The sequence below is a fragment of the Durio zibethinus genome, chromosome 28 (assembly GCF_047325235.1).
Source record: "Durio zibethinus cultivar Kanyao isolate XHJ-2024 chromosome 28, ASM4732523v1, whole genome shotgun sequence".
NCBI lineage: Eukaryota > Viridiplantae > Streptophyta > Magnoliopsida > Malvales > Malvaceae > Durio > Durio zibethinus.
In genome coordinates, this window is record NC_143189.1 from 945,749 (window position 1) to 971,984 (window position 26,236).

Here is a 26,236-nt window from a genome sequence, read left to right on the forward strand (position 1 = left end):
TTGAGCTTGGTCCAAATGGGTAGGTTCAATTTTATCTTTGTCATTTTTATTTTATTTTATATTTTATGTATATCCTATGTATTTTATTATTTATGTATTATTACTAATATATATATTTATATATATATTTATTATTTTTTATCTTTTATTTTATTTATTTTTGTATTTTTATTTATCTAATTATATATCTGATATTATTTTTTTTATTTATCCTATAATGATTTTTTATTTTTCTTTTCTAATTATCTAGTTTTTTTAATTTTATTTTTGGAGGGCTGAGATTGAAGGGTGAAGAATCCTACTGGGAATGAGGATTCAATCAAAAGAGTCCAATTGGACTCAAAGATTGAATCCCCGTCCAAGGAGGAATTGCGATTGATCAGGAACTCTTGATCAATCCCTATAAAAGGGACCTCTTAGAACAGATGCTGGACACAGAGAAAACAGTGAGCAAAGCTACTAAATATGAGAGAAAAGAGGTGTATAGAAGAGTTTTTGAAGGCTAAAGAAGGTTGAGAAGAGTTAGGATAGCTGTAGGGATCGGAAATAATTTTTTAGAAATTTTTGGCGAAAAATTTTTCTGGAAATTTCTGAGAAATTTCCAGATTCTGGCGAAAATTTCGGTAACATTTGAATTTTTCGGCAACAATTCCGACGAACCTTGATGTTTCCGGTGACCTACCCAGTTCCCAGCGAACAATCCCAGAAACCGGTGATCTTCCAGCAAACTTTCGATGAACCTCCGGTGAATTTTTCAGATTCCGGTGACTTTTTCCAGAATCCGGCAAAAATTCAACCGGTGTTCTTCAGGCCCTTTAGAGAGAGGGGAGAGGAAAAAGAAAGAAGAGAGAGAGAGGGAAAGAGCGTTCTGCCGAAAAACAAAGGGAAGTGCCTTTTATACTTTCTCAAAACGACGTCGTTTTAACCTTAAGTAATCAGACGATACGCGCGTTTTGCCGAAACCCGACCCAACCGGAGCATCAACCCGCGCGTGCCTGCCCCCCTCCAAGCCAAGCCGAGCCGAGCTTCCCAAGCAGCCCTTCGAGCCGTTTTCTCTTCCTTGAGCCGAGCCGAGCCGCTATCCGAGCCGCTCCAAGTTTTTTTTTTTTTGAATTTTTTTTGAATTTTCATTTATTTGTTTATTTGTTTTTCTATTTTTTATTTATTAGATTAGATTTATTTAATATTTTTTATCTTTATCTTATTTTTATTTTTGTTTCACTTTTCTTTATTTTATTTTCTTCTTTATTTACTTTTACTTTTATTTTGTTTTATATTCTTTAAATAAAAATAAAAAAATATATTTTTAAGGAAAAGTTGAAAGTATCAATTTTTCTTGGAAATCAAAGTTTCAAAAAAAAATATCTTTGAGGAAAAGTTGAAAGTATCAATTCTCCTTAGAAATAAATTTCAAAAAAATATTTTTGGGGAAAAGTTGAAAGTATCAATTTTCCTTAGAAATAAATTTCAAAAAAATATTTTTGGGGAAAAGTTGAAAGTATCAATTTTCCTTAAAAAATAAATTTCAAAAAAATAATTTTTGGAAAAAAGTTGAAAGTATCAATTTTTCCTACACAAGAACAAATATCATTTCCTTCCTTTCTATTTTGATTTTGATTTTGATTTTTCCTTAATTAATCCGACGACGGAACCTATGCAAGTGAAACAGTAGTTTTTCTTGCATACTCTTGAGGTGAGAGAATTTTCTCAATTTTCTGCTAAAAGTATTAGAGTCAATTGAGAATAATTTTTAATAATTAATTACTTGATAAAATTTTAAGGCTTATTGGATAACACAAAATTATGCTGCTACCATCTTTTGATGGGCGTTGTGAGGGTGCTATAACCTTTCTCATACGTAACCGAACTCCCGAACCCTGTTCTGGTTAGCAGACCCGAACCTATTCTTTTAGGGACCCTTAAGCTTAAGTGTTCCCTAAAATGACAGATTCTTAAGGTGGCCAATCACACCTAAATAAAAAAGATTGGTGGCGACTCCCTAAAGTCAATGTCTAACGATAGATCCTCGGATTTAGACGTTATAACAGCTTGGCGACTCCACTGAAGAATTTGAGAGTCAGGCCATCAAATAATTTGTGTTATCTAAAAGCCTAATAAAATTGAACCTTTTTGTATATATGTATTATTGTTCATTCACGTTTATTTACTTTATTGATTATGTCATTCATGTGCATGTGCATAACATGAGCTCTATACCCGAGCTCCGTCCCTCTAGGAGGGAGTAAAGTTTCTATTGCTTTCGTGAGGTCTAATGCCTCCGTAGTGGCTAGCGAAATACTCCCACTCAAATTGAACATTTTTCGCTTGTAGCCTGTAATAGGTGAGGATTAGGGTGCCTTACTAGTCTGTGATGGACAAGGATGTAAGGAACAATTTGAGGACCTTTAGACTTTGACCCTTAAAACCACATATAGTGAACCTTAAGAGTGCCTAACCCATAGATAGAGCCATCACTCTTCCCTGATAGAATTAACCAAAAGCATAGGATTCATCCCTTTTACTTTGTGTGGTGTTTAAATTTATTTAGTTATTTATTCTTTTTCTGGGTATACTAACCTTTTTTTTTTCTTTTTGCATTGGTTCATGCGCATATCATAAAGTTGCATAAAGAACATTTGCCTGAAAAACGGTCTTCAACAAAATTTTTTTTTCATGGACACCAATGAACGCTTAGTTTGCTCTTCATCAGTATTAGCACCCTGTGGGACACCTAATGAAGTAAGGGCCCTGTCAGAAAAGACTCAACTGAAGATGGGAGATTGCTTGCCAATTAGGTATGAGTCTACTCTGTCTCAAGAAACATTTATCCTCCTCAAACAGAACAGTTTAAAAGATTTGGTTGACATTTGGAAGAAGATGAGTCCGTCAAGACAAGAGCAGTTTTGTCAGAAACATGGGCATATAGCGCACCTTCTAGCAGTGGCTATTGATGATCAACTAATCAGAGCTGCAACATAATTCTAGGATCCTGTATATAAATGTTTCATCTTCAACGAAGTTGATATGACTCCCACCATTGAAGAATATTCAATCTTGGTAGGTTTGCATCTTAAGACTCCTGACAAGATATATGTCAAAAAGCATAAGTCAAGATTTCGTAAAAGTCTACCTCAACTCATGAGGATAGACAAGGAAGTTATGGATTCTCATACAAAGAAGAAACAGGAACAGGTTTGCCTACCTTGAAAGTTCTTTCATGAGTTTCTGATGTAACATGCCAATGAAAAACGGGGGTTAGACATATTTGCCTTGGCTATATACGGACTGGTGATCTTTCCAAAAATTTTAGGACATATTGAGATAGCGGTGGTTGATTTCTTTGAAAGTGTGATCAATGACTGTAATCTTTCAACGGTAATATTAGCAGAGACTATCAGATCTTTGAATTATTGTTATCGAAATGGAGGGCACTTCATAGGATACATACAGCTATTGTACGTATGGATGAAAAGCCATTTTGAACAAGGAAATGGTGCTTTCTCGAAGATTTAAATCCGTAATCATTTTCCAATCAAGGAATTCTGTGAAAGTGGATGGTCAAAACGAAAGCCTAAACAAGAATGGATAATTTTCTTACAAAAATTAGAAAGTGCCAGGATAAGATGGTTAGCCCCATGGATGAATTGAGAGCCTATGTTATACCAATGTGGGGATAGTACAGTGGTTCCACTTCTGGGTTTATGGGGAGTGACGAATTATGCACCACTCCTAGTGAGAAGGTAATTGGGAAGAGAATAGTTCATTCCTATGACTTATGGGCTTCATCAGTTGGATTTCCCTTACAATGAGCCTAAAGCATTTCAGAGGATGAATGAGATGATCAAAGCATGGAAAAATCCCCAAAGAGTGAGTCCTGGACCATTCACTGAAAAAGTCACCCCAGGTTACTTGGTTTGGAGAACAAAGAGAAGATAAAAAATGGCATTCACTTATGAAATCTCTCAACCACCAACAGAAGAAAAACTTGAAGAGACACCATCAGAGTTAGAGCTGGCAACAAAAGAATTTGAGTTTAAAAAGATCAAGTTAAAGAAAGAGATTCAAGAACTTTAAGAAGAAAAAGCCCAGTGGAAAGGTGGAGCCGAAAATTATGAAGTTAAAGTTCATAAGATTGCTAGAGAACGAGATACAGCTACAGAAGATCTAGCAAGGTTACACCAGGAGCATAAGAGGCTATGTATGAGAAAAAGAGCCAAAGAGATAACCATCGCCGAGCTGACTGAGGAAAATACAAGACTAAGACAAGAGTATACCAAATTGGAAGAAAAAAGTACCGAAGCACATGCAAAAATTAACATGCTAAACAGTTATTTGAGCTTGCTAAGTCAAAGGTTGGATAAACAAGGAGACCACATTACTGCATTGGTTAGAGAACATAGAGAATTATCATACCAAGTCTGGTGTGGTAAAAGAGAGAACGTATGGAGGCAAAAATACATTGAGCACTTAACAACCCCAATTCATAAAGGGATGTGTAAGGTAAGAGAGATGGTGGAAGAGGCAGAGGCATTAAGACAAGTGGTGGCCCCAGTAGGAGAACATGGACAACGTCTCTTGAACTTCATAGAAGAAGCCAAGGCCCAGTATGAACAGATCAAATAATTTTATGGCTATAATTCTAGGATGATAAACTCAATGTAGATCAAAATTTTTTGGTATAAATGAATTTTTTTTTTTAGTTGAATACTGTTTTAAAGTAAATGTTCTTTGCATACATGCATTTTTCATTCATTGCATTCTCATTCATTACACTTAACAAAATAACCATGTGATGATCATGTAAATTTACTAATTCTAAGATATGGTACTCAAGGATAGCTCCATCTAACGAAAACCCTGCTCATCCATAAAACACAAGATTCAGAGCAAGGCAAATGGAGGAAAAAAGTTTCCATAGATTTGAAAAACTAGAAAAAGCACAAGAAAAGATTGAAAGTGAGCTGAGTAAGATTCTGGAGGCTCTTAATAACATGAATAAAGGAAAAAGAGTTGAAAAAAGTACAAGCCAGCAAATTCCCCCATTACAAGAAGTAGCTGATCCCTTGTACCCTCCAAGTTTTGGCCTACCTCAAGCCCAGTCTGTCCAAGAGGTCCCACCACAATATTTTGCATATCCAATATGTCCTGGAATGCCATCAGCTTTCAACCCAGGGTAATATAATAGCTATATAAATTCTGTCTTCACTGAAAAGGTAACAGAACCAATTCTTGATCTAGATGATGTAAAAGAGAAGGAGAAAAAAAAGATAAGGGTGAAAGCTGAGGAAAGCTCTAAAATTAGCATGCTAGAGCAGAGGCTACGGCTGTGGAAGGATTTAGCTTTTATGGTTCAGTTGATGCTGCTGGGCTCTGTCTAGTTCCTGATGTGGTTATCCCCCATAAGTTCAAAGTACCGAAATTTGAAAAATATGACGGTACAAAATGCCCCAAAACCCACATCACCATGTATTGCAGGAAGATGGCAGCTCATGCTCATGATGAAAAACTCTTGATGCATGTTTTCCAAGATAGCCTTACTGGCTCTGCGATCAGGTGCTATGTTCTGTTGGATAGGACCCACATTCGTTCTTCGAACGATATGGCTCATGACTTCATCAGTAAATATCGACACATTATCGATTTGGCTCCAGATCGTTTGTCTTTACAGAATCTAGAGAAAAAGGCAAATGAGTCTTTTAAAGAATACGCCCAGAGATGGAGAGATATAGCTTCATAGGTACAACCTTCACTGACAGAAAAAGAGACCACAGTGCTATTTGTCAGTACTTTGAAACTTTTCTATTATGAAAAAATGATAGGGAATGCAACAAAGAATTTTACTGATATGGTGATTTGTGGAGAAATTATTGAAAGTGCCATAAAAAATGGCAAGTTGAAAGGAAGAGAAACCAAGAAGGCATTAGAAAAAAAAGAAGCTAGAGCTCAAGCTATGAGCTTTGATAGACAACAATTCATGGGTTATCAACCCTATCCATCCCAAGGTTACTCTCTATACTATCTTGCTGTGAATAATGCCTCATCCTACCCATACCAGCTAGCTTCACAACCACCTTATTCATCCACATACCGATCAATTTATAGCCCTCAAGATCTTACATATAGCCTTAACATTCAAGCTCCTGTAAAAACCCAAATTCGCCCTATTAACCCAGTAAGTGGTTCACGAGAACAATGAACTACTCGAGAAAAACTTGTATTTGATCCAATCCCTATGACTTATATAGAGTTATATCGAGAACTCTATAATAGCCATTTGATTACCCTCAGCCATGTGGAGCTGCTTAAACCACCTACCCAAAGTGATATGATCTTACAGTCCACTGTGACTATCACTATAGAATTACTGGCCATTCTACTAAAAATTACTCTGCTTTAAAGTATAAGGTGCAACGGTTGATCAATGATGAAATAGTAAGTTTTGATAAAAAAAAGCAACAACATCTAATGTTAGCGCTCTGAGTGAAAGTCAAGAACAGAAAGGGGCTGGAGAGTCACAATGAATTGAGAGGCAAGATGTCAATAGAGATTCTTCACCTGATCGCATAAGGGGACAATTTTAAAAAATGGAGATAAGGCTGGTTGAAAGTTTTCTTCTGTTATTTTAAGATTTCTTTTCAAATAATGTTAGATTTCTTTTTGCAATATGACTTCACTTATTATCATTTTAATAAAAGCAAGTCAATGCATTTCATTACATTTTTTTCTTTCACTTGACCATTACTCCATGCTTCGTTACCTTTCATAACTTTACATTCCCATTCTTAAATTTCAGATGATGAATATTTAGATAATGATAACAATAATTCTGGGATTTAATTCTGAGAACTCATCCATGTTAATATGAGAAGATGATTTGAGCAAAAATAGGCTGTTACCGGAGGTGAAATAGATATATCTTGAAGATGTGTAATCTTTTATACAGATTCATGAGCTTTGATGATGTTCAAGAAATGTATTCACAATTGAGATGAAAAATGGCCATCTTTCTTTTACCATTTGAAAAACCATTTATTGCTACCCTTTTGAGCCTGTTATGATTTTTTTTTTTGAACCCTAACCAAGGATCACCCTCTACACTGGGGGGTAATTTTTGAAAAAAAAATTTTCATAAAAGGTCTCAAAAATGAAAAAAAAAGAAAAGAAAAAGAAAAAATAAATGCCACACATGACTTGGGGCAAAGTAATGAGAATCTTTTGTGTGAGAAAACAAAAAAGTAGTGAAATGATGTAGGGGTAAAATGCCAAGCTGCATCAAATGATCCTTCGGTCTTGAACCTTTTTAATACATGTTTTGAGCCTATTATATCAATTTTTTTTATGACCCTTCACCTTGGCCTACATTACAACCTTAAAAAGTCCATTTGAATCAAGTGTGAATACTCAACTTGAATTATCATATGTTGAGCGAAGGCATGCTCATGATGAAGCAATGGAATCATGCTACATTACTCTAAAAGTTTGATGTATGAAAGATGTCAACAATAGGTGAAGAATGAGAAAAAAAAGAAGATGATGAAAAAAAAAGAAAAAAAAGAAAAAAAAATAAAGAAAGAAGAAAAAAATAAAAAAATAAAAAAATAAAAAAAAAGATTCAAATTGAAAACCTGAAAGGTTGGTAAAAAAAGATCCAGGTAAAATGGCTCACATGAATGGAAGATCAAAAACATCTGAAGATCCCTTAAAGACTGGGGTAAAGCTTACCAAGCTCAAGTTGACTTCAACAATAAATGGAATGAGTTTTTGAAAAAGAATCCTAGATTAATGTTGAGAATTGTCTGAATATTCATCATTCGGACATACCATCCGTCTCAATGACATTTCTATTCCCATTTGTTCTGTACCAAAATAGATCTTTATGATTATCTTTACCATAGTTCACTTTCTGTCCTCTTATTGTTACACCCTTAGAATGAATTGAGAAAATGCTTGATTGCATTGTATTTGTCAAAATTTGAAATGATAATGAATGAATGAATATGTGCTTAAAAGAATCTTACATTCATTTGGAAAGAAATCTAAGATGATGAAAAAATAGTAGAAACCTAAAAGAGATGATTTGAAAAGGTATATGATATAATGCGGCAAATCTTAAAAAGTGATGAATTGATCGATATGACTTGCAAGTTATGATTGAATGATGAAGATAATCAGTAGACAGAGTTTGTTTTGGAATGGTTAATGCTGGGACATCTATGAGTAATGACCCAGTGATGATGGATGAAACTTGTTTTGAAATTTGTTAGTGCTGAGAAATTCATTGAATGATGGTCAAGTGATGATCGATTGATGAAGCTTATTCCAAAGTATCGAGAAACTGAACAAAGAAGAATGTGAGTGGAAAAGACAATTGAGAGCTACACTGGCTCGATCTTAGAAGAGTAGTGTAATTGGATCCTTGAAGAATCAAAGGGCTTGACACCCAAGAAAGAAAAAAAAGAGCTTGAGAAATTTGAGTACCATACATTGAACAGGAATTAATTGACCAACATTTGTATAGCATGCATTGAAATTTATATGCATTTGCACAGCATACACTACTTTCAGGAAAGTATAGTGTATAAATTCAAGAAGCAGGGGTGTTTCAACATCCCACATAGAGAGGACAGATATGAAGATATTTTACAGAATTAAAAAAGAAAAGCTTGTCAAGTAAGTTCCTAATCCTTGAAATAGGATGTCTTTTGGTATCAGGGTTGATTTATAAGACCTTTGGGCATAATCTCCTGAAATTCCTTCAAACACAACTTTCAACTCCTTTGGACATGATTGTCAGGGAGCAATTTACTTTTCAAAAGTCATGGTGCCACTGTTTAGAGGAGCAATTTACTTTCCAAAAGTCATGGTGCCTCTGTTTAGAGGAGCAATTTACTTTTCCAAAGTTCCGTTGCCTCTATTTAGAGGAGCAATTTACTTTTTCAAAGTCGTGGTGCCTCTGTTTAGAGGAGCAATTTATTTTCAAAGTCGTGGTGCCTCTATTTAGAAGAGCAATTTACATTCCAAAGGCGTGGTGCCTCTGTTTAGAGGAGTAATTTACCTTTCCAAAGTTTCGTTGCCTCTATTTAGAGGAGCAATTTACTTTTCAAAGTCGTGGTGCCTCTGTTTAGAGGAGCAATTTACTTTTCAAAAGTCGTGGTGCCTCTGTTTAGAGGAGCAATTTATGTTTCTCAAAGTCGTTGAGCCTCTGTTTAGAGGAGCTTCGGTAAAAAAAAAAACAAAAAAATAAAAAACAAAAAAAACAAAAACAAAAAAAAAAAACAAAAAAACAAAAAAAAAAGACAATGTTGAGTTGAGTCTTGATTGGGTGTCTAAGTCTTTGCGCAATTTCTGTTTCACAAAAAATGTGCAAAGAGGGGCAGCTGTAGACACCTAATTTGGTCCAGGCCCGGATCAATTGGGCCTGGCCCAAATAGGTAGGTGTAGACACCCAATTTGATCCAGGCCCGGATCAATTGGGCTTGGTCCAAATGGGTAGGTTCAATTTTATCTTTGTCATTTTTATTTTTATTTTATTTTATATTTTATGTATATCCTATGTATTTTATTATTTATGTATTATTACTAATATATATATATATATTTTTATTATTTTTTATCTTTTATTTTATTTATTTTTGTATTTTTATTTATCTAATTATATATATGATATTATTTTTTTTATTTATCCTACAATAATTTTTTATTTATCTTTTCTAATTATCTAGTTTTTTTTTACTTGATTTTTGGAGGGCTGAGATTGAAGGGTGAAGAATCCTACTGGGAATGGGGATTCAATCAAAAGAGTCTAATTGGATTGAAAAATTGAATCTCCGTCCAAGGAGGAATTGAGATTGATCAGGAACTCTTGATCAATCCCTATAAAAGGGACCTTCTAGAACAGATGCTGGACACAGAGAAAACAGTGAGCAAAGCTACTGAATCTGAGAGAAAAGAGATGTATAGAAGAGTTTTCGAAGGTTAAAGAAGGTTGAGATGAGTTAGGATAGCTGTAGGGATCGAAAATAATTTTTTAGAAATTTTTGGCGAAAAATTTTTTTGGAAATTTCTGGGAAATTTCCAGATTCTGGCAAAAATTTCGGTAACATTTGAATTTTTCGGCAATAATTTCGGTGAACCTTGAAGTTTTCGGTGACCTACCCAGTTCCCGGTGAACAATCCCAGAAATCGGTGATCTTTTGATAAACTTCCGACGAACCTCCGACGAATTTTTCAGATTCCAGTGACTTTTTCCAGAATTCGACAAAAATTCGATCGGTGTTCTTCAGGCCCTTTAGAGAGAGGGGAGAGGAAAAAAAAAGAAGAGAGAGAGAGGGGAGGCGTGTTCTGTCGAAAAACAGAGGGAAATGCCTTTTATACCTTCTCAAAACGACGTCGTTTTGGCCTTAAGTAACCAGAGGATCCGCGCGTTTTGCCGAAACCCGACCCGACCCGAGCCAAGCCGAGTCGAGCCGAGCTTCCCAAGCAACCCCTCGAGCCATTTTTTCTTTCTTGAGCCGAGCCGCGATCCGAGCCGCTCAAGGTTTATTTTTTTTTTTGAAATTTTTTTTTATTTTCATTTATTTGTTTATTTTTTTTCTATTTTTTTATTTATTAGATTAGATTTATTAAATATTTTTTATCTTTATCTTATTTTTATTTTTGTTTCACTTTTCTTTATTTTTTTTCTTCTTTATTTACTTTTACTTTTCTTTGTTTTATATTCTTTAAATAAAAATAAAAAAAATATTTTTGAGGAAAAGTTGAAAGTATCAATTTTCCTTGGAAATCAAAGTTTAAAAAAAAATATCTTTGAGGAAAAGTTGAAAGTATCAATTTTTCTTAGAAATAAATTTCAAAAAAATATTTTTGGGGAAAAGTTGAAAGTATCAATTTTCCTTAAAAATAAATTTTCAAAAAAAAAATTTTTGAGGAAAAGTTGAAAGTATCAATTTTTCTTGGAAATCAAAGTTTCAAAAAAAAATATTTTTGAGGAAAAGTTGAAAGTATCAATTTTCCTTAAAAAATAAATTTCAAAAAAATAATTTTTGGGGAAAAGTTGAAAGTATCAATTTTTCCTACACAAGAACAATCATCATTTCCTTCCTTTCTATTTTGATTTTGATTTTCATTTTTTCTTAATTAATCCGACGACGGAGCTTCTACAAGTGAAACAGTAGTTTTTCTTGCATACTCTTGAGGTGGGAGAATTTTCTTAATTTTTTGCTAAAAGTATTAGAGTCAATTGAGAATAATTTCGAATAATTAATTACTTGATAAAATTTTAAGGCTTATTGGATAACACAAAATTATGCTGCTACCATCTTTTGATAGGCGTTGTAAGGGTGCTATAACCTTTCTCATACGTAACCGAACTCCCGAACCCTGTTCTGGTTAGTAGACCCGAACCTATTCTTTTAGGGACCCTTAAGCTTAGGTGTTCCCTGAAAGGATAGATTCTTAAGGTGGCCAATCGCACCTAAATAAAAAAGATTGGTGGCGACTCCTTAAAGTCAATGTCTAGCGATAGATCCCCGGATCTAGACGTTATGACAGTAAATTCTTAAGAAATCTCTAGGTGAAAAATTTCTTTAAATTTATCCCAAATGATAGAAGAATTTAAATAAAATTTTAATAAAAAATAATTATCATATTATTTTCCTTTTGAAGACAAAAAAAATAAAAAAAATATTTCTAAATTGACCCAAATTGTGAAAAATTTAGAAATCTAATAAATAAATAAAATTTATAAATAGGCCCAAATGGTGAAAATTTTAGGAATTTAAAAATAGAAAATATTTTTAATTTGGCTCAAATGGTGAAATAATTAGATATATTTTCTACAAAAAAAATAATTAAACTTTTTTTTAGATGACGGAGCCTCTTCAATGAAACAAATGGAATCCTTGAATACTCTGGAGGTAAGAAAATATTTTTAAGAACTCTATCAGATTGATGGAAGAATCTTATAAATTATTTTTCATATTTAACATAAAAATTTTAAACCATTAGACTCAAGTCCTTAGGATAAATTTGAAATAATATGGTACCATCCTTCGGATGGACATGTGAGAGTGTCATAATTTTTTTCATATGTAACTGAACTTCAGAACCCTGTTCTGATTTGTAGATCCGAACTTATTCTTTTAGAGACCCTTCATCAAGCTTATAAGCTCCTTAAGATGATAGATTCCTTAGGTGACCAATCACACTTAGATAAAAAAATTGGTGTTGACTCCATTTGTTAAATCTAGCTATAGATTTATAAATCTATATGTTATGACATATTACAAAGTACAAAGCTATAGAAAATATTTATTTTTCTATTTTGTAGGTACTATTTTATGAGCTTTTTTTCTTTCTATTGACTATTCACTCAATTAGGTAATATTTTTTTTTATCTTAATTCAGCTTTCTTGCAATATGTAAAAACATATTCATTAATAGTCTACTTGATTACATTAATTTGAATATACCATTTATATTGAAATATTGTTACAAATAATAAGAACTAATTGGATTTTGAAATCATATATATATATATATATATATAATATAATCAGCCCATCAATTATGATTTTGTATAAAAATTTGTAATTTGCTATACTTCTTCCTTGTCGAAGTCATAACACTATTTTTATTTATAAAAAAAGATAGGATAAATTGAAATCCAATTTGATTTCATTCTTTTATATTTTTTAAATCAAATTTCATTTAATATGTACTTGATATTTTCTTAAACATAATTTAAAAAAATTTTGAATTTAAAAAATTAAGAAGTGTCTATGAATTTGGTGGTATCTAGTTGTAAACATTTTTAAATTTTAGATTTTCTTTTAAGTTTGAATCATATCACCTATTTAATTTATATTTATTATTAAAATGTTAAAATTTTATAATATTAAATATATTTTAAATTTAAAATTAAATAATTTTTTAATATAATAATATTTTGAATCCATACTTAAAAAGTTATGCATGTAATCAGAAATCTGACCCATAATCCAACTAACAAATATGTTTACTTCCTAATAAAGTTAAAAAAATTATGTTTAATTACGGTCCATTTTTGTTTTTTTTTTTTCAATTTCCTTTGTTTGAATTTTGAAAAATATTTATTAATCAAACATGAATATGAATATAAAAATACGTATTTTCTTAATTTATTTTAATTAGTTTAACTGAACAAGATTTATTTAACTAACTTTCTAAGATTTAATTGATATAAAATTATATATTTTTCATATGATAAATAATATTATCATACTTAAAGTGTATGAGATTATTTGGCAAGAGAAAAACAATTGAAATTAAAAAAATAATTTGTGATTTTTGAAATAAAATTATAATTAATCATGATTTATAGGATTCTTTTCATTGTATTTTAACTATAAATTAATTTCAAGCATAAATAATTAGATATATATGATTTTGTCTTTCTTTTAAATTTTAAAAATTTGAATAGCTAATAATTTTTTAAATATATTTGTTTGAAAAATAACATAAAATTAAAAATTATCTTACGCATCATTATGAAAATAAATTATTTTACACAAATTATTTTTGTTTATCTTATTAAATAAATAACAAATAACTAGATTAAATGATAAATAATTTTTAACTTGTTACATCACAAACTAAATTTCTTAAAAAAATGATTTCAATTACAATTAAAAAATAATTGATTAAAAAATAATTGAAAGTAAATTAATAAAACAAGATAATTCGTAACAAACTAGTTATAATATAAAATAATAATAATTATTGTTGTTAGGTATAAGTTATGGTAAGGTGAAATGTGCCCACCATCAACGCCAGCACATGCAGGGCAGGATTGGTGAGTCAGCAATGAAATGCAAAAGTAACCCCTCATAATAACGACAATCCTCCGATCATTTGAAATTCTATTTCTACGGGCGTACTACATGTGTTCTGTACTTGTGGGGTTAGTGCACGAAACTACACTCCTAGGCTTAAATTATAAGGCTGAAGAGTGTGTCCTTCACCCCACTTGCCTTTAGGTCTGTTTCACTTTGTGATTATAATTCTTCATTTGATCTCTCTTGCTTTGCTTCTCTCTTTTCAGTTCAGATCAAGGGTTTTCTGGTCCTAGCAATGGCGGAGAAGGTTCCTAACTAGATATCTCTTTTCTCTATAGTTTCGTTCAGTACTAAACATCTAACACCCAATTCTTCCTTTTTTTTTTTATTGTTTTTCTCCTTGTCCATGTTTACCTGTATTGTATATTTTTATAAAAAGTTATTGTTATTTTTCGATTCTGTGGTTCTTTCTTTTCTGTGCTCTTCAATAACTTATCTGCCCATTCTTCCATGTCCGAACCTGAGTCTTGTATTGCCCTTTCGCTTGTCTCTAAAGCAGAAAAATGCTTTGGTTGCTAATGGTGATATATGGAATTAATTACTACGATCTCTTTCATCATACATACTTAATTACTTGTAGTACTATATTTTTACTTTTTGTTTTATCCTCAAATAAGAAACCCGCCCTGATGTGTGTACGGATGTAGGTGACGACAATGGTACTGAAGGTCGACCTGCAGTGCTGTCGCTGCAACAAGAAGGTCAAGAAAGTACTCTGTAAATTCCCTCGTGAGTTTCTATCTTGAATTTTTATGCTTAATTCTCTTTGTATATCTGCATATGTGCATAATTATTTTATTTATATAAATAAATCTTATTTGTCATTTTATCTATATATACTTAGTAATGAGTTAGAACATAGTTAGTTAGTTAGTTAGGTGATCATTGAGCTCAAGGAGAGAAATGGTCTAAGTTGATATTTGATGATGGCTTTTGTGAACAAAAGAAATACGAGACCAGATATACGACGAGAAGGCCAACACGGTGACAATCACGGTGGTATGCTGCTCTCCGGAGAAGATCAGGGACAAGATATGCTGCAAGGGTGGCGGATCCATCAAGAGTATTGAGATCAAACCACCTCCACCACCTCCAAAACCCAAGGAGCCTGAGAAGAAACCTGAAAAGGCTAATGAACAGGAGAAGAAAAAACCTGAACCTGAAAAGCCCAAGGAGCCTGAGAAGAAACCTGAAAAGCCTAAAGAACCTGAAAAGAAACCTGAGAAGCCTAAAGAGCCCGAAAAGAAGCCGGAGAAACCAAAAGAACAGGAAAAATCACCTCCAATGGCCTATCCGCCAATTGGATTTTGTTGCACGGATTGTTATCATGGACATGGTGGGGGCCCTTGCCACTTTGGTGGACCAACCCCACGGCCATGTTATGTGACCTATGGTAGGCCGGTTTATGATAGCTGGGGCTGCCGCGGCGCCGGCTACAATTACTGTTTTACCGAAGAAAACCCACAAGGTTGCTCAACCATGTAACGTGATACATGTTAATGAGCGCATCGTCAATTCATGACATCACTGATAATCATCTTCTAGTTGTCTCCGTTGAATAATCAGTCACTTTTACTTGCATGTGAATTTTTTTTTTTTTTGAGTATATAAAGGTTTTTACAGCTCGTACGAAAAAGATTAATAAAGGTTGGTGGTGGAATTGGTGGAATCTTTAATAATTAATAAAAAAAAAAGTTAAAAGTCTCTATCGTATAGATGATTTGCTTTTTCCATGGTGCGTTTCCTTTCGCCTTCTGTTTTTCTTTTGTGTATTAGTATCTTAGTCAATTTCTTGCTGTTAAAGTATTGCAAAGAAATCCAGCTCCAGGGTCATGGAATTTGATAACTACTTCGTCGTTAAGCCCCAAGTCATCTAGAAACTTTAGCTTCGTGTCATGGCATGCGACTTAATGCCTTCATATATGCCTCAAACAATATATGCTTTAATGTAATTACAACACCACCCGTTATGAGTTAACTTGTGGAATCATGATCAACATCAACATACGTATTTAATCCAATGTCTTTGTAACTTTAACTGATGTATATAATTGTGAATATATATTATAATATAGGATTAATATTTAATATATTATTTTTAAAAACTGTTAATGAATAATATAAAAATATTTTATTAATAAATAAAATTTTTAAATTTCAAATTTTTAAAAATAAATATTAATAAATTTATCTAAAATTAATTAATTAAAATTAAAAATTTTCTCTTTTTTGTCACCTCCTCTGTATTTGCAGAATATTTTCTTTTCTACTCTTTCTCTGTCTCTGTTCGAGGGCACAGGCACACAGACAGGTTGGTTGAACTCTATTCTCTTTCAATTGAAAAGATTCCGTTCTCATCCGTCTACTTCGTTTCGGAGCCTATTCCAAGTCTTGCAATTCGCATTCATTTCCATTGGGGAGTTCCCGCTGGTGCTCATTCCATTCAATTCGGAACACCGTCGGATTGTTATCATGGACGTGGTGGGGACCCTTGCTACATTGGTGGACCACCACCGCCAGTTGTCAATCCTGGGTTTTGTTGCACGGATTGTTGTCATGGACGTAGTGGGGGCCCTTGCTACATTGGTGGACCACCACCACCACCACCACCACCGCTAATTTTCATTCCTGGGTTTTGTTGCACGGATTGTTATCATGGACGTGGTGGGTGCCCTTGCTACATTGGTGGACCACCCCCACGCCCTTGCTATGAGGCCTATGGTAGGCCAGTTTGTGATAGCTGGTGCTGCCCCTGCCGTGGCTACAATTACTGTTTTAACGAAGAAAACCCACAGGGTTGCTCAGTCATGTGACGTGATACATGCTACTGAGGCCATCGTCAAATCATGACATCACTGATAATCATCTTGTAGTTGTCTCCGTTGAATATTCAGTCACTTTTAATTGCATGTGGATTTGTTTTTTTTTTATTATTATTATTATCTAAAGGCTTTTACAGCTCGTAGGAAAAAGATTAATAAAGGTTGGTGGTGGAATCTTTAATAATTAATAAAAAAAAAGATTTGCTTTTTCCATGGTGCTTTTCCTTTCACCTTCTGTTTTTCTTTTGTGTATTAGTAGCTTTGTCACTGTCTTTCTGTTAAAGTAATGCAAAGAAATCCAGATCCAGGGTCATGGAATTTGATAACTACTTGGTCGTTAAGCCACAAGTCATCTAGAAAGTTTAGCTTAATGTCATGGCATGCGACGTAATGCCTTTTTATATGCCTCAAACAATATATGCTTTAATGTAATTACAACACCACCCGTTATGAGTTAACTTGTGGAATCATGATCAACATCAACATGGTATTTAATCTAATGTCTTTGTAACAAATTTAACTGATGCATATAGAATTGTGAATATATATAGTATAATATTTATACTATGCTCTTGCAAAACAATCATTTTAATTTAAAAAAACCAAAAAAAGAAAAATAGAGAGAAAAAAGCTTCTAAATTTTCTATCCAATATCTTCTTCTGTTTTCATGATCCCCTTGCTGTATCTCAAGAATTAAAGAATATGAAGTGTCGTCGTCATCCGGCTAAAATCTAACATCTCATGTATACGTTTAATATCCTTGTTGTAAAATGTGAACGAGACATCTCAATCGCGTCTCTTTCGTTGCCCCAAATTAATTAAGCATGAGGATGCGCCTTTTCAATATTCGCTAGTCAATCAAAATAAATGATCATCCATTACTTGATATGAAGAAGCCAAACCAATTACAAAACAACGTACAACCCCGAAGATAAGCCTATAATTCCCAAACTTTCACGTCAAACGGAAGTAAACGTTTCCTAGGGGTGCATTTATCACGTGTCAAATTGCTTTTGCGCTGGCAGACAACCTGCTTCAAACTCTTTTCCCCTTGTTTGTAAGAAAGAAAAAAAAAAAAAATGGAAAACGAAAAATCATAATTTAATAACAAATATTATTTTATATCTCAAATATTATATTAATATTTTTCTTTACGGCGTTATTTCTTAGCTATTTTCAAGCGGCCAAATTGATTCAATATCCTGGCTGTAAAATATGAACGAGTCATGGCAAAGTCGTCTCTGACGGTTGCCGCAAATTATTAAGCATACGGATGCGCCTTATAAATGTTCACAAGCCAATCAAAATCAACATCCAAGCTGTAAATCATCCATTGCTTGACATGAAAAAGCCAAACCAATTACAAAACAATCGTACCACCCAGAAGAAAAGTCTCTAGACCCCCAAACTTTCACATCAAATGCAAGTAATGTTAATTAGTAAATGACAATATATTCTTAAGCTCTCAAAATTAAAACTTAATTAATTTTATTATTTATTTTCTTCCCGATTTCACATGAATTTAAAAAAGAGTTTTGAATTTTACATTGAATATAATAAAAAAATTATTAAAATATAAAAATATTCACATCATTTTTATTTTTTGAGACGTTTTTTGTAAAATAAAATCATGAAATCAAGGGATCATAACAGAAAATATCTCATAAAGGTATGAACCGTGACGATCAGACTAATTCGAGATGTCAGAAGGATGAATGTCTAGATCCCGGAGTCGCGTAAATTCGAAGCTTAAGTCTCGACCCGTGACAAGTGGTATCAGAGTCAACCTTAAATCATTCAACTCACGTCAAACACCTCGAATGAAATAGATAAACAAAAATCTTTAATCTCAAATCGAATATAATAAAAACGTCAATAAAATATAAAATGGTTCACTCCAACTCTGTCTTTTGAAACGTATTTTATAAAATAAAACTGTGAGTTCAGGACATCAAAACGGACAATACCTCATAATAAAACTTAAATCTCGATTCGTGATACTTGCACGATCCTTAATCATGTGAATACGAGCTCTACGTAACGAAATCCTCCCGATCATTTGAAATTCTATTTCTACGGCATGCTCGATGTGTTCTCTACTTATTGGGTGTTAGTGCACGAAAGTACACTCCCTAGGCTTAATTTATAGGGCTCTTGAGTGAGTCCTTCACCCATCGTGCCCTTTGGTCTGTTTCACTTTGTAATTATAATTCTTCATTTGATCTCTCTTGCTTTGTTTCTTTCTTTTCAGTTCAGATCTGGGATTTGAGGTCCTAGCTATGGCGGAGAAGGTTTCTAACCATATCTCTTTCCTTTATAGTTTCTTTCAGTACTTAACAGCTAACACCCATTTCTTCTTCTTCTTTTTCTTTTCGTTTGTCTACTGGTCCATGTTTCCCCGTATTGAATATTTTTGTAAAAAGTTATTGTTATTTTTCGATTTTGTGGTTCTTTCTTTTCTGTGCTCTTCAATAGCTCATCTGCCCATTCTTCCATGTCAGAACCTGAGTCTTGTATTTCCCTTTCCCTTGTCTGTAAAGCAGAAAAATGCTTTGGTTGCTAATGGTGATATATGGAATTAATTACTACGATCTCTTTCATCATACATACTTAATTACTTGTAGTATTATATTTTTACTTTTTGTTTTATCCTCAAATAAGAAACCCGCCCTGATGTGTGTACGGATGTAGGTGACAACAATGGTACTGAAGGTCGACCTGCAGTGCCGCCGCTGCTACAAGATGGTCAAGAAAATACTCTGTAAATTCCCTCGTGAGTTTTTATCTTGAATTTTTATGCTTAATTCTCTTTGTATATCTGCATATGTGCATAATTATTTATTTATATAAATAAATCTTATTTGTCATTTTATCTATATATTGAATTACAACATAGTTAGTTAGTTAGTTAGTTAGTTAGTTATTTAGGTAATTAATCATTGAGCTCAAGGCGAGAAATGGTCTGAGTTGATATTTGATGATGGCTTTTGTGAACAAGAGAAATACGAGACCAGACATACGACGAGAAGGCCAACACGGTGACAATTAAGGTGGTATGCTGCTCTCCAGAGAAGATCAGGGACAAGATACGCTGCAAGGGTTGCCGATCAATCAAGAGTATTGAGATCAAACCACCACCACCACCGCCACCTACACCAAAACCATCACCACCACCTACACCAAAACCATCACCACCACCATCGCGGCCACCAACACCACCGCCTCCTGGGTTTTGTTGCACGGATTGTTATCATGGACGTGGTGGGGGCCCTTGCTACATTGGTGGACCACCACCACCACCACCACCACCGCTAATTGTCTTTCCTGGGTTTTGTTGCACGGATTGTTATCATGGACATGGTGGGGGCCCTTGCTACAATGGTGGACCACCCCCACGCCCATGCTATGAGTCCTGTGGTAGGCCAGTTTATGATAGCTGGTGCTGCCCCTGCCGTGGCTACAATTACTGTTTTAACGAAGAAAACCAAAAGGGTTGCTCAGTCATGTAACGTGATACATGCTACTCAGCCCATCGTCAAATCATGACATCACTGATAATCATCTTGTAGTTGTCTCCGTTGAATATTCAGTCACTTTTAATTGCATGTGAATTTGATTTTTTTTTTTTTATATAAAGGTTTTTACAGCTCGTAGGAAAAAGATTAATAAAGGTTGGTGGTGGAATCGGTGGAATCTTTAATAATTAATAAAAAAAAAGATTTGCTTTTTCCATGGTGCGTTTCCTTTCACCTTCTGCTCTTCTTTTGTGTATTAGTACCTTTGTCAATGTCTTTCTGTTAAAGTAATGCAAAGAAATCCAGATCCAGGGTCATGGAATTTGATAACTACTTGGTCGTTAAGCCACAAGTCATCTAGAAAGTTTAGCTTAATGTCATGGCATACGACGTAATGCCTTTTTATATGCCTCAAACAATATATGCTTTAATGTAATTACAACACCACCCGTTATGAGTTAACTTGTGGAATCATGATCAACATCAACATGGTATTTAATCTAATGTCTTTGTAACAAATTTGACTAATGCATATAGAATTGTGAATATATATATATGGTATAATATTTATACTATGCTCTTGCAAAACAATCATTTTAATTTAAAAAAAAAAACCAAAAAAAAAAAGAGAGAGAAAAAAGCTTCCAAATTTTCAATCCAATATCTTCTTCTGTTTTCATGATCCCCTTGCTGTATCTGAAGAATTAAAGAAAATGAAGTCGTCGTCCGGCTAAAATCTAACATCTCATATATACGTTTAATATCCTTGTTGTAAAATGTGAACGAGACATCTCAATCCCGTCTCTTTCGTTGCCCCAAATTAGTTAAGCATGAGGATGCGCCTTTTCAATATTCGCTAGTCAATCAAAATAAATGATCATCCATTACTTGATATGAAGAAGCCAAACCAATTACAAAACAACGTACAACCCCGAAGATAAGCCTATAATTCCCAAACTTTCACGTCAAATGAAAGTAAATGTTTCCTAGGGGTGCATTTATCACGTGTCAAATTGCTTTTGCGCTGGCAGACAACCTACTTCAAACTCTTTTCTCCTTGTTTGTAAGAAAGAAACAAAAAAAAAAAAAAAAAAGAATGGAAAACGAAAAATCATAATTTAATAACAAATATTATTTTATATCTCAAATATTATATTAATATTTTTCTTTGCGGCGTTATTTCTTAGCTCTTTTGAAGCGGCCAAATTGATTGTTATGTGACAAGTGTAAGGGTAGTAGCTGGGGATTTGGTTGCATCGAATATATATATATATATATATATATATGCGCGCATGATATTATTCTTTCCTGACGATATATATATATATATATATATATATATATGCGCGCATGATATTATTCTTTCCTGACGATAACCTGCAATGATGCGACCACCAAACCATTTTTCATATTAAGTAATATATATTATAATTAAAAAAAAAAAAGAAAGAAGAAGCGTGATCGTTGTCGGTCCCGGATTAAAGAAATGCAAAGCCCTAAGACTGGTCACTGGTGGATGATGATTGAAACAGAAGGGAAGGCAAATTTCTATGCATCAACTTAATTAAATGGCACTAGAAATTAAAGAAATTAAGTAATGTAGTGTGATTTAGCAACAAGACAAGAAATTATTAATGGAGAAAGTGGATGAAGTGATAAAGAATAAAATACCACAATATATATAAGGTTTTAAGAAGTCGAATATTGATGGAATCATTAATCATAGGTTCCATCAAATAAATATTAATGAAAGATGCCATTGCCGTTGTCGGTAACCAATAGCTTCAAGTTGCTACTAGCTTCGCATCTATAACATTAAAGTTACTTCAAAAGTGAGATTCCTCCATTTCAAAGACGACATTTAAGTAAAACATGAAAAATGATTAAAAGATTAATTAAGGTATAAATTAAATTGGTTGGAATGATTTGAAGAAAGAACTTTTGATATATATATATATATATATATTTTTTTGGGCACATTGTAATCATTTTTTTTTTGTTTTTTATTTTGGTACTTTTCTTTTTATTTATTTATATTATATTATATTATTGTTTTAATTTAATTTTTGTTTTACTGATTTGCTTATGTATTTGTCCATTTTTTATTTACATACATATTTAAAATTTTATATTAAAAATATGTTTTAATCATTTGACAACATAAAAAACTAAAAATATGTGATAGACAAATAAATTTGTAATTTTTTATAATTATTTTTATTTATTTGTAACATGTAAAATTAAAAAATGAAAATAAATAAAAAATTTTCCAATGATGAATTTAAAAGAAAATTGCAAGTGGTGTTTGAAATTTTTAGGTGATGATTTTCTTAGAATCTTTACCAAAAGTGTTTGAAAGATTTTAGGAGTATTTCAATAAAAAATATTTTATTTATTTTTAATAAAATATTTTGTAAAAATAAAGGTTGGTAAAATAAAAATAAACTCTTTCTATAAAGTCTTAAATTAATCTGATGGTATATTTTTTTCAAGAAAATAAATGAGTCTTTTTAACAATTTTAAAATGGATAAATTTTTTCAAAATTCTATCAAAATATTTGAAAAGTTCTAAAAACCTTTCAATATTTTAAATAATAAAATTTAATTAAAAATAAAAAACCATTTACATAAGATCATTTTAAGATAATATTAAATTAATTTGTATTGTCTTAGGACGTGTGTTACGAGGGTATCAATACCTTGTTCACACGTAGACTAATCAATAACATGATATATGATAAAAGTTATCTCCAAGTGGGGGATAATTCCCAATCGAGTTGCCAAGTTACTTTCAATTCGTCAAATAGCTATTGGTTGATAGAAAGATTTAATAAGTTATAGGGTTTAGCAGATCATAAGACAATGGCCTGGAAGGGCGGCCTAACAAAAAGTTTGTAGCCCAGTGAATCTCTTATCTTATTATAAATACACCTGCTTTTTGGTTTATTTTATTTATTTATTTATGGGGTAACACTTTCCGCGCCGTCTTATAATTTTGTATTTCTTATTTATATAAGATTTGACTTAATCACAACCAATTAAATTGAAAATCTCAAATTATAATCATTGTGTTTACTTTCACGTATCATCTTAAATTTTGTATAGCTATATTTATATATGAGAAAAGTTGTCTTTTCACACCTCATCCACTCGAGACATAACGAAAGAATTGCAAAAACAATGAATTATGATGCACTGCTTTTTTTATTTACAATTTCTTTTTTCTTTTGGTAGAGGTCAAGTCGAACAAAAGTAGATATTTTGATGGAAACAATAAGAAAGCGAATCGCAACGTGGAATCTACAAGGTTAAAATGGTCAAATTAGATAAACTATCTATCCATGGCTTTTTGATAAGGAAAAACAACAGGCCATTCCTTTCTCTCCATGTAATCTGCATCTACGCTTCTCTTCTACTGTCTCGAGCTTTGAGTGTATAAGTTAGCCAAAGGCCAAAGCTTAAACAAATAGATAGAAAAATGGCGTGTCATCATCTATGCTCCTCAACTTCTTCTCTTGCCTGTGACCTCCACTCTCTCTCTGCTTCACCCAAACCAAGACCTATAAGAAGTTCCGCTCCTTCTCTAAAGCTGCTTTCCTTCTCCTCACTATCTAAAACCTCTATCCAAGTAACTCATGTCTCCTTGAAAGACCCCTTGACCAAAGAAACCGAAAAGCCTCCAAAACTCTCCTTTTCGCAGTACCCAGATGGCAAAACCAATACCCATGCGTGGGTCAATCCCAGAAGCCCCAGAGCTTCACGCCTCAGGCAATTGTCTTATGATTCCAGGTACTCTTCTCTGCTCCAAGTAGCTGAGTCTTTGGATTCTTGCAATCCAAATGAACAAGATGTTTTAACTGTTTTGACTAGTTTACGTTACGATGTTTCGGAACGAGATGCTGTTGTTGTTCTCAATAACATGTCAAACCCTCATACCGCATTGCTTGCTCTTAATCATTTTCAAAGGACACTAAGGAAACCAAGTCGAGAGGTCATTCTTTATAATGTCACCATCAAGGTTTTTAGAAAGTCTAAGGATTTGAATGGAGCTGAGAAACTGTTTGATGAAATGCTTCAAAGAGGGGTTAAGCCCGACAACGTTACCTTTTCAACGTTGATTAGTTGTTCTAGGGTCTGTGCTTTGCCCGGTAAGGCTGTTGAGTGGTTTGAGAAAATGCCTACATATGGGTGTGATCCACATGATGTCACTTACTCTGCCATGATCGATGCCTATGGCCGGGCTGCAAATGTTGATATGGCCTTCACCCTGTATGACCGTGCTAGAACAGAAAAATGGCGTATTGATCCTGTTACCTTTTCAACTTTGATTAAAATATATTGGATATCTGGAAATTATGATGGCTGTTTAAATGTTTACGAGGAAATGAAGGCCTTAGGTGCTAAACCTAATGTAGTTATATATAATACTTTGTTGGATGCCATGGGGAGAGCCAAGAGGCCTTGGCAGGCCAAGACTATTTACAAGAGCTGATAACCAATGGATTTTCACCAAATCGGGCAACCTATGCTTCACTCTTATGAGCTTATGCGAGAGCTCGATATGGTGAGGATGCTCTTAATGTATATAAAGAAATGAAAGATAAGGGATTGGAGTTGACTGTTATTCTGTACAATACCCTTTTGGCCGTGTGTGCTGATGTTGGCTATGTAGATGAAGCTGTTGAAATTTTTGAAGACATGAAAAATTCTGGGACTTGCAAGCCTGACAGTTGGACATTTTCATCTTTGATTACCATATATTCTTGCAGTGGGCAAGTGTCGGAGGCTGAGAGGATTGTAAACAAGATGTTGGAAGCAGGTTTTGAACCCAACATTTTTGTTTTGACGTCGCTTATTCAGTGCTATGGAAAAGCCCAGCGTGCTGATGATGTTGTGAGGACATTTAATGAAGTTTTGGAATTGGGGGTAACTCCAGATGATCGGTTTTGTGGTTGTCTTCTGAATGTGATGACGCAGACACATAGAGTAGAACTTGTTAAGCTCATGGATTGCATTGAGAAGGCTAATCCAAAACTAGGTCATGTGGTAAAACTTTTTATAGAGGAGCAAAATGGTGAAGGGAATTTTAAGAATAAAGCATCTGAACTTCTTGATTATATTGGTTCTGATGTAAAAAAGGCTTACTGTAATTGTTTAATTGATCTTTGTGTTAACTTAGATCTCTTGGAAAGAGCTTGTGAGCTGCTAGAGCTGGGGCTTTCCCTTGACATTTATGCTGACATACAATCTAGGTCTCCAACTCAGTGGTCCTTGAATCTTAAGAGTCTATCTCTTGGTGCAGCTCTGACTGCATTGCATGTTTGGATTAATGATTTGACAAAAGTACTGGAGTCTGCGGAGGAGCTTCCTCCATTGCTTGGAATCAATACCGGACATGGGAAGCATAAATATTCGGAGAAAGGTTTGGCAACTGTCTTTGAGTCACATTTGAAGGAACTAAATGCTCCATTCCATGAAGCCCCAGACAAGGTTGGCTGGTTTTTGACGACAAAGGCTGCAGCCAAGTCATGGTTGGAGTCAAGACGTTCACCTGACTTAGCGGTTGGTTAGGTAATGAGCTCATAAAGAAGTGTTTGAACCCAGGTCAGTGCTTTGATGGTGGGAAATTTTTCTATATTGTATTTTTGGTGTAGAAGCAAGTTATGGTTCTATCAATCAAAAAGGTGGCAAATTTATCATCTGCACATAAAAATTGGCTAGGAAAAATTTTCAAAAGGAAAAATCGAAGGCAATGGACAATGGAATTGGCATAGTTTTCATGATAGCCACTAACAAGTGCTCACGTTCTTTCAATATTGCAACTTGCGACCAATATGAGGGGAATCTGATTTTTACCAGCCATTGCAAGCAATAGGGTTTAGTTAAATTGTCCTCCTATGCCCATTTTCAGTCCACTAGATCAAACAGTGTTCTTGCCTTTTATGTTGATGTGATACTGTTTTCGGGTTACCTGTGTTCTATAAAAACACTTTTTGTTGATGTGATTCTCCATAGATATCTTGT

General features: G+C 33.5%; 2 protein-coding genes and 1 pseudogene across 5 annotated transcripts; all 3 read left to right on the forward strand.

Annotated features, from left to right (window-relative positions):
* The first annotated feature begins 13,923 nt into the window (after nt 1-13,923).
* On the forward strand, nt 13,924-15,605 carry LOC111281038 (uncharacterized). 3 transcript variants are annotated; one of them, XM_022868596.2, is made up of 3 exons: nt 13,924-14,121; nt 14,522-14,603; nt 14,821-15,605. In XM_022868596.2, the coding sequence occupies exons 1-3, from the start codon at nt 14,110-14,112 to the stop codon at nt 15,357-15,359; spliced, it is 633 nt and encodes a 210-aa protein (XP_022724331.1). In that variant the 5' UTR covers nt 13,924-14,109; the 3' UTR covers nt 15,360-15,605. The 3 variants fall into 3 exon arrangements, with proteins under 3 accessions (XP_022724331.1, XP_089613228.1, XP_089613227.1); XM_089757102.1 differs by having other exon boundaries at nt 13,993-14,015; XM_089757101.1 differs by lacking the exon at nt 13,924-14,121 and adding an exon at nt 14,170-14,395.
* A 3,124-nt stretch (nt 15,606-18,729) lies between these two features.
* Nucleotides 18,730-20,434, forward strand: LOC111280256 (uncharacterized). 2 transcript variants are annotated; one of them, XM_089757148.1, is made up of 4 exons: nt 18,730-18,855; nt 18,949-18,988; nt 19,389-19,470; nt 19,698-20,434. In XM_089757148.1, exons 2-4 carry the CDS (start codon nt 18,977-18,979, stop codon nt 20,204-20,206), a joined length of 603 nt encoding a protein of 200 aa, XP_089613274.1. In that variant the 5' UTR covers nt 18,730-18,855; nt 18,949-18,976; the 3' UTR covers nt 20,207-20,434. The 2 variants fall into 2 exon arrangements, with proteins under 2 accessions (XP_089613274.1, XP_089613273.1); XM_089757147.1 differs by lacking the exons at nt 18,730-18,855; nt 18,949-18,988 and adding an exon at nt 19,012-19,262.
* A 3,127-nt stretch (nt 20,435-23,561) lies between these two features.
* LOC111280857 (pentatricopeptide repeat-containing protein At4g16390, chloroplastic pseudogene) lies at nt 23,562-25,925 on the forward strand (annotated as a pseudogene).
* Nucleotides 25,926-26,236: the final 311 nt, after the last annotated feature.